At 36.3% G+C, this 14778-nt stretch overlaps 1 protein-coding gene across 3 annotated transcripts in view; it reads left to right on the forward strand.

The window, feature by feature from the left end:
• The window catches only part of RIC1 (RIC1 homolog, RAB6A GEF complex partner 1), a 76583-nt gene that overhangs the window by 47431 nt on the left and 14374 nt on the right, over positions 1-14778 (forward strand). For all 3 annotated transcript variants that reach the window (XM_006094131.3, XM_023758420.1, XM_014460408.2), the window contains 7 exons: positions 814-966; positions 2634-2819; positions 8302-8340; positions 8647-8757; positions 9566-9655; positions 10755-10915; positions 11859-11997. In XM_006094131.3, the coding sequence (XP_006094193.1) occupies positions 814-966; positions 2634-2819; positions 8302-8340; positions 8647-8757; positions 9566-9655; positions 10755-10915; positions 11859-11997 (879 nt within the window). The remainder of the gene's footprint in view (positions 1-813; positions 967-2633; positions 2820-8301; positions 8341-8646; positions 8758-9565; positions 9656-10754; positions 10916-11858; positions 11998-14778) is intronic.

Consider the following 14778-nt stretch of genomic DNA (forward strand, 5'->3'; position numbering starts at 1 on the left):
CAAATGATACAACTTTAAATTTCCTGTAGAGGAAAAAGGTCAGTCATGTTCTGCTCCCTGGACACAGTCTCAGCACAGCAAACAATCTTCCTGATTAAAATTCCTGTGGAGAGCTGGCGCTTTGTCTGATTTGGAACTAAATAGGTCCCTAATCACCTGCCTACGATGACATCACTGGGGCATCCCAAACTGACCAACAGATGAATACTCTCTCGTAAATGTCAACTTCACTTTAAAATTGAAAAACAAAAACATAGGGCCGCATTGAAGAGCAGCTATTTATAGTACTGCGGCTCGCGAGCCACATGCGGCTGTTTGGCCCCTTGAGTGTGGCTCTTCCACAAAATACCGACTTCTGCGCATGGGCCACGAAGTTTCAATCGCACTGTACGTGCGCGCCCGCACGTGGTATTTTGTGAAAGAGCCGCATGTGGCTCGCGAGCCGCAGTTTGCCGACCACTGATAGGCAACTGGGTCTTCCTCTGTAAGGAATGTCTTTGTATTTGAGAGTCAGTTAAATTAATGGAGAAGAGTTAAGATTGATGTGTAGTGTTTTCACTATTGTAGGTAGAGAGCAGGGTTGGGGGTTTCCACTGAGACAGCTGGCATGTGGTCGATGTAGGTATTTGTAGTGGATGCAAATTCTTGTCTGGGTTGTTTGTCATAGTTTCTCTAACCTTCAAAAGTCATTAATCATTCTGCTGTTGGTTATTTCAGAATTTGAATATTTGAAGCTAAGAAAGGATAACAAACTTTTTAGTGTTTTGATTTTCCCCCGTTTTCCTTCTCTTTCTTCCTCCTCCTCTCTCTCAGAGCTGGGGTGCAGAAGGCTATCACCTATGGGTAATCAGCGGATTTGGCTCTCAAAATACTGAAATTGAGCCTGAGCCCAAGAGTATAGTTAAACAGCCTGGCATTCTGCTGTTTCAGTTTATCAAGAGTGCACTCACCATAAACCCTTGTATGGTAAGTTTATTTAATTATAACTGTTTTGGGGGTGTTACTGTTTTTTTTTAGTGGCTTTCATATTAGAATCAGACTTTTCCTAGGACACACACGTGTTGAGTATACTCTTAAAATTGGCATATTATCTTCTTTTGTATATTTTCTGTGATTCTGTATTGTTTTTTTAAATTTCTATTAAATTTACACTAAAATTTTATTTTTGAGCTGCTGTTGTTTTTTTTAAAAGAAAGGGTCACAAGCAACTTGAGGAAAAGCAGTGTTTACAGATTTACTTAAATAACTTGAATAATAAAATTTAGTCTTTATCTGAGTAGCATTTCTCAAAGTGTGTTCCAGCAGGCTTTATGAGAAATATCCATAGCAATTACACAGGATAAAAAAAAAAGGTTATGTTATGTGTGAAATAAGGGAGTTAAAGCTGTAGAGATTTCTTCATTGTGGGTCTCCAGGGCCTTTCCATGCTAGGGGGCATTATGCAAGTCCAGGAGCTGGTGTATAAAAACCAGTTCCCAAACTTATGTAACTATGAAATGTTAAGGAATACATTGAAAAAAATATGCCTAGGAACCTGTTTTTCGAAATACTGCCCCAAATTATAATGTAAATTCTTCATGTTTTACCAATCTGAAATAACATATATTAATATTATATATTGTTAATATGTAATAATAGTATATATTACATGTTAGGAGTGCATATCTAAATATCTGCCACCAATGGGTTTTAAAATATTTGGTGCAGCTAAAATTTACAATACATGGACAAAGAATGTGGACCTAGCCTGAATCTTTTATATTATTACTATAGTTGAAGAATAAGGATGCCCAGAAAAACATAGAGTATTTCTTGTTCTCCCCATCCCAAATAATAATTTAAAAGCACCCTTGAGCTTTATGTCAAGACATTTGTACTACAAGGGGACAGTGAGTATCTCTGGGGCACTGATCTGTCTGATTTGAATAGCCAGTGAAGAATCTTGCCCGTGTTGGAGAACACTGGCCTTTGATTGAAAACCAGGGCATAATCATTAAGAAACTGTCTTATTTGTCTAAATATCCTCGGAACTTGACACAGTCCTTGGCACTAACCAAGCATTTACCAAGTGATCATTGAATTGTTCCAAACCAGGACCACAGACTTAGCCTGTCCTTCCTCCTCCCGTGGCTTAAAGATCCTCCAGCATCATGTTACCCCATCCCCAACCCACCCCTTCCTGCCATGTGGGCACAAGTGAGCACACACACAAGCTTTCAACCAGACATGTTCTCTTACCACCATTCATGAGGCATTTTATATGAAACTAACTCGTAAACTTAGATAATGAGTAGTTAGGTTTAGTTTTCAGATGGACAGTCTCATAGCATTGCCATGTTGGAGTAGTAATCAAAGATACTGCTATACCAGTTGCAAACCTGGGCATGTTTTGGAATCTATATGACAAAAGGACTTAAAATTTTCATTTACACTGGGAAGTAAGCATTGAAATATAACAGTACATTAGATCATTTTGTAGTCGTGTCTTCTGTGAGGAAAATCACCATTAAGATATATGGTACATTTTCTGTAATAAAACTGAATTTATGCACTTACTTACTTTCCCCTACCTAATACTGAGTTGTTTTTATTTCCTTCTTTGCCCTGCTGCTTCCTTTTTCCCCCTCATCTAGAGTAACCAAGAGCAGGTGTTGCTTCAGGGGGAGGATCGATTGTACTTGAACTGTGGAGAGGCCTCACAAACCCAGAACCCCAGGAGTTCTTCAGTTCACTATAAGCCCAGCTCATTGGCAGAGGGCGGTTTTGAGTCTCAGAGTTTAAGCACTTTACTCGGACATCGACATTGGCATGTGGTCCAAGTAAGTCTTCATTGGCTGTTGACTTATCCTTGGTAAGACAGCACCTGGAGCAGATTTTTAAATATTTCCTCTGTTGCTTTAGAAAACTGAGAACTTTTTTGACCTTTTTGACTGTTATGTCTCTCTTTTGCTTTTCCACGTTCTTGTTTTCTTGTCTTCTGCTTCCTTTCTTTCCACTTGACGTAGAGCATATTACCACCCTCTTTAAGTCCTTTAATAGTAAGCAGTTTCAAAAATAGGGGGTTTATGTTTTGCCCTCTTACTGAGCAAAACTGTTTTACTTCCAAACTTTTTGGGGGATATAAATTTAGCTCTGTAAATTTGCATAGATAAAAATGTAGTAATTTCATGGAAACTAACAGTATTGATTAGTACCCTGTGCAGCAGCTGACCTCGTAGTCATTGGGACATATTGAGGTTAATTGTTTGACTTTAAACCAAATTTGCAGACTTCTGGTCAGTATAGAACTTTATTGTTACTAATTTTGTTATTACTTAATCTTATTCCAAATTATTTACTCATTCTACAACTTTAAATTAGTTTCTTATAGTAATTCTGATAAATTGGCATTTAATATGAAAATTTTGAATTTTGATACCAAATAAAATTAGTTTAATCAATAAATTGAAGTTTCTTGAAAGAAACTTTAATATACAATTTCAGACCTGAGAGTGTTCTTTCACCTTTTGATATCAAAATGCCTTAGGTATATCAGTGCCTACTCTTGGATTATGGTTTTAGTCAGTTTCTCTTTCCACAGTTCTTTGCCTTCTATATTCTGTACTCTTCCCTCACTAGCTTACTTCAGCTCCCATATCACTTTCAGTTGACTCTGAATAGAGATAATGAGAGACAGAAGAATGGTCATTAGGTGAAAAATTAAAGAAAGAAAATCTCCTACATTGACATGTGGTATACACTAAAATATAAAGTGTATTTAACTTACATTAGTAAAATCAAACAATGTGCATACCATTTTATAATTAGTAACAATTTTAAATAAAACTGCATCAGCTACTTCCTTGACTAAAATTTTCCACTGCTCCCTTCTCTCCTATAGCCATTTCTCTGCTATTTTCATTTCCCCATACTTTGAACTATTCATTCTACACTGACCTAGCATCAATGCCAGTTCTGCCTAGCCAGGTCTGTGTTGCCAGAGAGCCAAGTAGAGCAGAGGATCAAAGAAGGTAGGTCTGGAACTCAAAAATCCCTCAGGCAATAACAAAAATTGAATTTCCTTCCAGCTCAAAAATTCAGTGATTCTGTGATTCTTAACCATCTATGAAGTATCCCATATTAGAATCCTATAACACTGATTTTACAACTTTAGACGAAGTAGGTACTAGCAAGATTCTTGTCGTTCTATTCTTCAGATACCTACAGTATTTGGAAAAATGAACTCGTTTAGCTTTAACTAATTTCTTTCAGTTCCTTAAAATTCATGAAAATAATGCCAGGGTTGTACTCCCACAACAATTAAGTTATAATAGACTCATAGAATTTTTAGAGCTGGGAGGACCTCAGAGATCATGTAGTCCAACTGGATTTTATACATGAGGAAACTGAGGCTCAGGGAAGTTAGGTGAGTTGCCGACGGTCACACAGCAGAGTAGTGTCAGACTTGTTCTTACCATAATGTAAGCTAAAGTAATAGTCTAACCTATTTCACAACCTCGGTACTAAATACTCAATCATGTCATATGTTGCTGACCTTGAGCTAAAACCTAGAATGTGCCCTTTGGCAATGGTTTTACTTGGATTTACCCTGTATTTTGTTTGCTGGCACTCCAGCTACATGAGTCAGTGCAGTGTGGTGATGTTTTGGTGGGGTGTTTTACAGTGTTCATGTAATTTCATGCTTTACTTTTCAGCTCCTTAGCCATTAGTAATGATTTTCTGAAGAAACAGAGGTCAAGACAACATTCTCCCCTTCAACATATGCTCTTGTCTAGGATAAATGCCCACATACTCCATCAGAGTGGCTTTGTTTGTATGCTTTTTGTACAGCTAGAGTTCATCAAATAAGCTCCAGCTAATTCTGCTGCTCTGTCTGTTCCTCATCTAGATTACTGGGTGTTTTGTTTAAGTTTTCTCCCTTGTGTTCGTTAGTTTCTTGATCAGAAGATTCTATGTTATGTTTTTTCCTTTAACTAAAACATCACAGATACTTATAAGAAGCAGGGTTGGTAGTTGCTGGTAGAGATGGTATTTCTTTGTTTGTTTGTTTTAATTTAGTTTCCCTAGCTACACATTTTTTAAAAATTTGAAAGTAGTTTGTTGACAGATGGAGCACAAATAATATGAAATTAAAAACAAAAATAACAGTATGCTTGAGGTATTAGGGTATGTTCCTTCTTTGATTGCCATTTATTTTAATATCAGCATTTTGTGTAATATAAATGTTTATTTCTGAAAGGTGCACGAATCATTACCATCCAGTGTTCTGAAATGTTGGTTTTCTAGTTAACCTGGCTATTTGGAAAGAGTAAGCTTCATAAAATGTGGGAGATAAACACCTACAATGTGTTAAGCATGTCAGCAGCGAGGATTCTAAAGGCTATTTTATTTATAAATGATTTACTCTCATTCCTCTGTACCAGGTGTGGTGTTGGCACAGATCAAATCTTCTAGGAAGAGGGCTCTCACAGTCTCACCAGTTACAGACAGAAGTGGGTCTAGGCAGGAGACAGGGTTTTAGCAGAATGACTTTAAGGGAAAAAAATTAGGTTCTTTGAGACTGAAGAGAACCCTAAGAATTTAGGAGTAGAGATTCTGTACCCCAGCACTCAGTTTCTCAGTGGTTGGGCATGACTTTGGGCCTGAGTATGGAATCCTGACCTGAGTTTCTGCAGTTTTTGTTAGCTGCCGCTTTTCCTTACTTCTGCCATTTCTTGTTCTCAGTATTGGGGGCAGAGCTCAAAGTTCAGGTGGCACAGATCAGTAAAGGTGACCTACTGGGATAAAAATAAAAGTTTTTATTATTTTATGACATCTTCAGATACAAAACTACATGAGTAATAAAGCACTTTGAGTTTTGAAAATAAACCATTTGTGGCACCTCAGAGACTTTTGAGGTTTAAAAGAATAAACTGTTTCTTACAGATATTCATCAGAGTGTGATCATAAAAGATTTAACCTAGGTTCCCATGATTAGAAACTCCTCGTGTTGGCACCCACCTCGCGCTCTACCCACCCACACATTTCATAAATGCTTATGAAATACCAAGATATTGGGGAAAGTTCTTTTAGTGTCATGGGTGGCTGGCCCAATTATACTCCAGATACATCCTTCAGGTGACTGTTTTCTTCATCAAAAAAAAAAAAAAAAAAACTTTTACTTACAGCCCCCTACAAAACTACTTTCATCTTTTTATTTATTGATTTATTTATTTATTTATTTATTTTTTAAAATATATTTTTTATTGATTTTACAGATAGGAAGGGAGAGAGATAGAGAGTTAGAAACATCGATAAGAGAGAAACATCAATCAGCTGCCTCCTGCACACCTCCTACTGGGGATGTGCCCGCAACCAAGGTACATGCCCTTGACCGGAATTGAACCTGGGACCTTTTAGTCCTCAGGCCGACGCTCTATCCACTGAGCCAAACCGGTTACGGCTCATCTTTTATTTTGCCACCTGTTCATGACCTTAGGTTATCATTATTCTGAACTAATTTCACCCATCAAGTGAGTTTTATTACTGGCCTGAATAGTATGGCATATCCGTTAAGATACAAGTTAAGCATTCTTCAAGCATATATTGTGACACCGTTATCTTTTTTTTTTAATATATTTTATTGATTTTTTTTTACAGAGAGAAAGGGAGAGGGATAGAGAGTTAGAAACATCGATGAGAGAGAAACATCGATCAGCTGCCTCCTGCACACCCTCCACTGGGGATGTGCCTGCAACCAAGGCACATGTCCTTGACGAGAATCAAACCTGGGACCCCTCAGTCCGCAGGCCGACGCTCTATCCACTGAGCCAAACCAGTTAGGGCTGACACTGTTATCTTTAATTCCAGCACTGGAGTTAAATTTTTCTAATGTACAAACAGCTAGTAATTTATTTAGAATATAGGTTGGCTTACTAGATAACAAGTGAAGTCTAACGAGTGGTTTTATAAATAAACTTTGTCCATGTTAATGCAGATGTTTTCAGCATATTATTTTTACTTGGTTTCGTTTTATCTTCATATCATGCAAAGAATCCCACTGGATTGATGACATTTTCTTGGCTTTTTAATTTGGCTTTCTTTTTTTGAATATGTAATACTTTTTCTTTGAGTAAAATGAATATAAATTTAAATAAATTGAAGGTTCTCTTTTTCCAAGATCAGAAGATTCTTTCCTTGTTCTCTCATTCTGTTAATTTTCACCCCTATTCACCACATGCTCATGAAAATGTCTTAATCAGTAGGCTAGTGAAAAACATCACAGTCTCTGTAAAGCTATAATTTACTTAATCTACATTGATAGCTCATAGAGAATTTGTTAAGTTTAAAATTCTTGTTGGAGTGATACAAAGACCCCATGTACACAGATGTGAGACAGACAACATGAGGAGGCATTTTTACTATTTAGGTTGCAGATAAAGAGTTAATATAGGTAATATACTAAAAGTTCTTATAAATGAGTAAGTTGAACACCTCAATAAGAAATGGTAGCTTACACACAATATTACATGTACATGGATGTTTGTTTAGAGATAGAGTAAAAACTACCCAGTGGTTTTAGCCCTGAGCAATGATATAATAGGAGCATTTCTTTCATAAACATCATTGCTTTTTTATTCAGAAATGAAAAAATATAAAAATAATGAAAACAAAGCTCTTGCAGGGGCTCTAATTTTATTAGGTAAGGTTGTTTTGAGGACAGGTCCGATCAGCAAGCCCAAACTGTAGATAACATCTACACCAGGGGTGGGCAAACTTTTTGACTCGAGGGCCACAATGGGTTCTTAAAACTGGACCGGAGGGCCGGAACAAAAGCATGGATGGAGTGTTTGTGTGAACTAATATAAATTCAAAGTAAACATCATTACATAAAAGGGTACGGTCTTTTTTTTTTTTTTTAGTTTTATTCATTTCAAACGGGCCGGATCCGGCCCACGGGCCGTAGTTTGCCCACGGCTGATCTACACAATGCTTGGTGGCCCTGTGGGTGCATCTCTAAAAACCTTTCGTCAGTCCGTGTTTGCTGAGTATTGAATATTTAAAACAAGCAAAAATTGTGTAGAGTCAAAAGATAAAGAAAAGCCTGGTGTCTAGAAACTTAGAATGAAATGACTGAGAGAGAAGATGTGAAATATTGGCTGGTATACAAATGGTAAATGCCAAGTACTCTGCTAGTAATACCCATATTTGGACACTCTTTAAACATTGTATAAGAAGATGAATCTCATATTGTAACGTTAATGCTTTAAGGTTTAAATTCATTTCATAAGTCTTACCAAACTAATGTGTTATTTTCTTTAGATTTCCAGCACCTATCTAGAGACCAATTGGCCTATACGGGTAAGTTATTTTGTTGGTGTTAACTTTCATTGGATAGCATTTGCTGTTAAGAGGCATTCTGGGAAATGAGCCTTTCACTAAGTGCATTAATAAAAGTAAAGATTTTAATACTTGATCCTTTTTACATTGTTAGTGTATAACATCTATAATTTACTTAAATGTAAGTTGTATATAAATACATAGATCTTTAAATTTTACATTTCATTTATTAATAGTCAATTTGCCTGGTGCAATGCTAAGCTCTTTATATATAATAACAAATATAGGTTTGTAAAAAAGAGTTTTTAATTATTCTTCTTTAATCAGTTTTCAACGATTGATAAGCTTGGACAGAATATTGCTGTGGTTGGCAAGTTTGGTTTTGCACATTACTCTTTACTCACCAAAAAATGGAAACTTTTTGGAAACATTACCCAGGTTAGTCTTTTTTAAATTAAAAATTGATTTCTTAAAGTAAAAGAAGACTGCAGTATGAAATAACTACAATGTAAATCACTGTTTGCTTATTTAGAAATAAAATCAAATATTAAGTGATGTTGGATTATGTATGAGTCAATTCTGATAAACTATTTGATACTTGATGATTTTGTGTTGAGATAGTTGGTTTGTCTTTCATTTTCTTTAAGATCAGAGACTATAACTTTTTAACTTGAGGATTTACTTTTACATCCTAGATTGAGTTCATCAGATATCATCAGGATTCATTTCCACAAAATTTGAGATCATTTTTCTGCTTGTCTTATGTGCATGTGATATGAATATTTGGGTAGCATACAAATGCAGTTGAATTTTGCATGAACAAATAGGAAATTAATATTTAATATCAGGCACTTTAAGATGCTTTCATATATGTTAGTGCATTGATCCTCATATCAACCCAATGAGAGCACTATTGTTACTTACCATTTTATAGAAGAAATTAGGATTCAGAATCAAGCAGCTGATATATGATAAAGCCAGAATTTAAACGAGGGTCTTTGAATGTGGTAATAATGATGCTGCATTATTCCCATAATTTTGAATGATGTATTTTCTGTCGTATAGAAATGTTCATATTTTTCAATAGAATATGAATCAGTAATAAAGGCCCTAGAGTAATGTTTAATTGGGAGTATGAGACTAGAGCAGAAATAACTTCAGCTTTCATTATTTGTTTAGAATATGTTATTAGTGTATTAATGTAATTTTTGGCAGCATAAATAAAGGTAATTTTTTTTCTTTTAAGGAGCAAAATATGATTGTGACAGGGGGCTTAGCCTGGTGGAATGATTTTATTGTCCTTGCATGTTATAACATAAGTGACCGTCAAGAAGAGGTAAGTTTTTTCTCTCAAAAAATAGCATTGTTATATTTTTAAAGATACTAAGCACTATTTTGTTTTATATAAAAGTAATTTATTGGAAAATAAATAAAACTTTTTATTTTTTAATCAAGAATTAGTTTTTAAATCATGGCATTTTCATTTCAGGTTACAACTTTTTTTCTTTTAAGTATATAATCTAACTAGAGGCTCGGTGCATGAATTCGCGCACGGGTGGGGTCCAGCCAGCCCACCCGCCCCAATTGGGGCTAGCTGGCCAGGGGAAGGGGCCGCAGACAGTTGGCTGGCCAGCCTAGCCCCCTGGTTGATCTCCTGGTCAAGGGGACAATTTGCATATTAGCCTTTTATTATGTAGGATGTAATGACATTTACACACCAAGAAACAATCACCAAAGTCGAGATAATAAATATATCCATTACCCCTAACAGTTTCCTTTGGGTTCCTTATAATTTTTCTTTCTGTCCCACATACCCAACTACAATTCCCCATCACCTCATTGTCTGGCAACCTTGTTCCTGATACTTTGAATTAGTTTACATTTTTCTAGAAATGTTTATGAACAGTATCATACTCTTTTTTTGGTCCTCTTTCACTCATAATTATTTTGAGATTCCTCGATGTTGTTGGAGTTTATCAATAGTGTATTCCTTTATCAGGTTACTACTTTAAAAAAAATTTAAAGCGATAATAAGGAGTTCTAGATACTTTTTCTGATGATTTTTATCTGTTAGACATTCTCTATAAAGTTTGTAAATAGTTAAAAAATAAATTAAAAAGAAAAGTTTGTAAAGGTTGTTTATTGATTTGTGTTTATTTTTGAGAAATTGTTTGTCTCCTTAAATCAGGTCTAAATATTCAGATCTAAAAGGAGTATCTAATAGTACAGTCTCAGTTTTGATCACTTCATCTTTTGATTATTTGTAGAATGAGCCTTCTCTGTCAAAATATAAACATTATCCATTTATTATTAATGCTCACATTAGCCTTTTAACTTCTCTTACTTGAAAAACATCAGTAGATAAAGAGCATGGATTTAAGCATCTCCGGTAGGCATCTTGTTTTTCCAGTTTTCTTTATTTCTATTTTCTGCAGCTGAGAGTTTATTTGCGAACATCGAATCTGGACAATGCCTTTGCTCACATCACCAAAGCACAAGCAGAGACTTTACTGCTTAGTGTCTTCCGGGACATGGTGGTAGTGTTTAGAGCTGACTGCTCAATATGCCTTTACAGTATTGAGAAGAAGTCTGAGGGGTAAGTCCAGAGCATGTGACAAGTCACTCTTTGCTCCTGTGTATCATGTTTCCTCTGTAGTTTTTATTTTTTGAAACAGTTACTCTAATTTCATATTTAGTGGGGGATTTTTGTTTGTTTTAAAAACAAGGAGTTTTAATTAGTGATATTCATACAGTATTTTTTAGCTACCAAGACAAGTAAATAAATAAATAAGCCTGCATTAACTTCTTCGGGTAATTTTACTGGATTCATTTGAAAAAAATACCTAGTGTGGGATGGAGTAAACCTTTCAGATACTAATTTTTTCACAACCTTGAAAGCAGTGGTCAGTCACTACCTGAGTATCCGGATACGTGGGGAAAGTTAAGGACTCCACAGCCTGAAGGCATTAGGAGGCATGTCCTCAGCAGATGCACCTTTCCCACTGAGCTGGTGGTTGTGGTCTGGGCAGGAGAAGCGGGCAGTCCTGTTGCTGCTGTGTGTTGCCTGCATTCCTCTTGGCATCTGGTTGGCTTGCAGCGTTTAGATCATGCCTCTCGAGTTTTGTTTTGCTCTCAGGTTTTTTATTTGTTTGTTTCTTTTTTTAAGCAGCCATGAAGTGTGTATTTGGTAAAGTAGCATAGTGATTGAGGAGTAATGTAAAGATAAAAATTAAGAAATCTTACTAGTCTAGATAGAACCTATATCCTTTCTCAACCAACTAAGCTGTTTTTATACATTCTTCCCTAGCTTTTCTTCCCTTTTACATCTTACTTCCTTTCTTTCTCCCTCATCTCCCTGCGGATGACTCAACCTTGTCAGTCTGCTGCTTAAAGGATACTTGGGAAAGAGGGAACAATAGATAGAAGGCATCCGGGTCATCCATAGTATGAAAACTAATACTTTTAATAGCGGGGCGTGGGGGGAGCAACCTTGCTAGTATTGTTTTTGAGGTGTGTGGGTTTCTCTTTTGTTGTTACAGTCCAAATACTACTGCTGGTATCCAGGTTCTTCAGGAAGTCTCCATGTCACGCTACATTCCTCACCCTTTCCTGGTAGTATCTGTCACTCTGACATCAGTGAGTACAGAGAATGGAATCACCTTGAAAATGCCACAGCAGGTATCATTCTGTTATGAGCTCTTTAGAATTGTCATCTCAGTATTTAGTTTTTTAAGTTGATATTGGGAACTGTTTATTTGTTCACTAAATAAATACTAAGTGTCTAGTATATGCCTTATGTGTAGATGCTGAGTTACAGTGACAAGCTAAATAAACATGGTTTCTGCTTAATAATAAAGAAATAATTACGTAAGTAATTATAATTGTAAGGTGTATACCAAAAGTAGTACAGGTTACTAAGAGTGTGTAACAAAAACACGGAGTAGTCTGAACAATCAGAGATTTCTGTACCATTCAGGTGGAGACCTGAAGAACAAGTGATGGTTATCTAAGTAAAGTGTGGGGGGGGCGGGGAAGCTGGGAGGGGGGGGCGGGCAGTTGAGGCAGAAGGAACAGTAGAGCAAAGACCCGTAGATAAGAGAGAACATGGCACGTGCAGGGAATTGGAAGAGTTTCAGGGTGACTGAAGCATAGAATGTCAAGACATGAGTCCTGTTGTTGATAGAGACTTCAGACTTTATCTTAATTTTAAGCTGGATATTACTACATGTAAACTTTATAACATGTACTCTAAGTGTAAGGAGGAAATGAACTAGAGTAGGACAAAACAGGATGTAGGGAGAGTCTCTGGGAAGTATTGTAATGATCTAGGTGAGTTGCATTTAGTGGCCCAAACTTGGGCAATGACAAAGAAGATGGAAAGAAGTAGCATGGATTTACGTCTGGAGGACTCCCATTAGTTAATGATGAGGAAAGAGGAAGGAGAATGCTATCTTTTATGGTAAAAGCATGTAGTGGTGCCACCAGGACCCAGGTTGCATACCTTCTATTCCAAGGCTCCTTACATTAAACCAATGGTTTCCAAACTTCATGTCAATGTGGAACCCATTTTCATAGGAAAATTCCATGTAGATTTGTCATCCCTGTCTGCTCAGTCTGTCTTTTGCTTCCTATTAAGGCACTTTCATGAAACTCCTTTAAAATAAAGATCCCATTTCCTCTGCAAAATATGTCATGGTAACCAGATAGTCATAGTTGATAAGGAAAAGTTCTGTTTTACAGAAGAATTCTAGGTAAAAGATGTGGGAGGAATGTAAGAATTAAAGAGTCGCCCAAGGAAATAACTGATTCAGGCAATGGTTATTAGGTGAAATCATCAGACGAAAGGTTGGTGGGGGCTTTACAGTGAAAGAATGAGGTGGTCATACCTTAGTCTTAATAAGTCTTATCACTAAAGTGGGAGAGTGAGGTGTGGCATGCTTCCTGGGTGATGCAACATGAAGAGTTACTACCAAAAACATTGAACCCAAATTGTATAAAGTCATCTTCCATTCACAGGAAATACAGGGAATTTTAGTTTAACACCACAGGAAACAGAATGTAGAAGAGCTAGAACAAGTTAATGACATGGGAGAGAAAAGTATAGTAAGAGGAGACTCTTCTAAATAAGACGTTCGAGCCATAACAGGTAATGTAATGCGTAAGTTCATTTGTATCCTGAGTCAGACTGACTATAAAGAGACACTGTTAAAACAAGTAAAGATATTTAAATATGGACTGAGAGATGACACTAAGGAAGAATTGTAAATTTTATTAGATGTGATATTGGCATTATGATTATAAGCAAACATTCATATATTTTAGAGATGCAGATTAAGTGTATAGGAATAAAATGGCATGCTATCTTTAAAATACTTTGGCAAAATAAATTTTAAAAAAAGGATCGATAGAACAAATACAACAAACTCTTGATAATTGTGGATTAGGATGATTGGAATATGGGGTTCATTATACTATTCTCCGTACTTTTAATTATGTTTGCCATTTTCATATTAGGAAAAAAAGGACTCCTGATATCTCAGATACAATAGGCAGTCAGTAGCATGAGTAGTGCTAGGTGCCCTGCTTCAGGAGGGCATTTCACAACGAGGAGATATCTAACTTGGTAAAGAGCAGATTGAGTTCGAACTGTATAATAGGAAATAGATGGAATACGTCTTCCACAGAGGGAAGACCAAGATTGCTACAGCAAAGCATGGCTTCATTAATATTAAAGATTTTTAAAAAGCTAGCAGTGCGAACAAGTCAACAGTCAAATGCCTCCCTCATGAGAGGGAGCTCTTATCTCCGAAACCCCAATGAGAATAATCTTTCAGAGATTTGGGGAGGTAAGAGATGGTGTGTAGGGTTCCTTTAGATTTAGGGTTTAAAGGATACAGGTTGTCCCTTCTTTTGGGTTATAGGTTTCTGAAGAGTTCATTAAAATTGCCTGAAAATGCTGTGTGGTCACCTGTTCTTACATATTGTAATATTATCATTAGAAAATGTTGAATGCATGGGTCCAACTGAAGAAAAAAGAATTTGCTTCAGTCCTCTTTTTCTACCCTTTATGTGTAGGATATCAGTAAGCTTTTGTGGGGGTTTTTTTTAGTCAAATTACTCTTCCTTTTTACAACTGAAGGTTTGTTACCACCCACTGTTTTTCTCATAATACCCCTAATCTAGACAGATTGTTCTCACTTTCCCAAAAGAATTATTCCAGCCTATCCATGTAATTTACACTTGTTCTTCAATTAGAGTACCAAACCTTTCCCACCTACCCATGTATGTCTTCCTCATCCTTCAAGCCTTCTCTAGCTATGCCACCTAGTTCACTGAATTGAACTCTCATTTTTATGAACTTCTGAAGGTCTCTTAATTTTTCCAAGATAATTCAGCTCAGCCCTCAATTTCATATTGATTTGCATGTTCATTAATTGCATTGTGTTAAGCATTTCCTAG

Source organism: Myotis lucifugus, unplaced genomic scaffold (genome assembly GCF_000147115.1).
Source record: "Myotis lucifugus unplaced genomic scaffold, Myoluc2.0 scaffold_130, whole genome shotgun sequence".
Lineage (NCBI taxonomy): Eukaryota > Metazoa > Chordata > Mammalia > Chiroptera > Vespertilionidae > Myotis > Myotis lucifugus.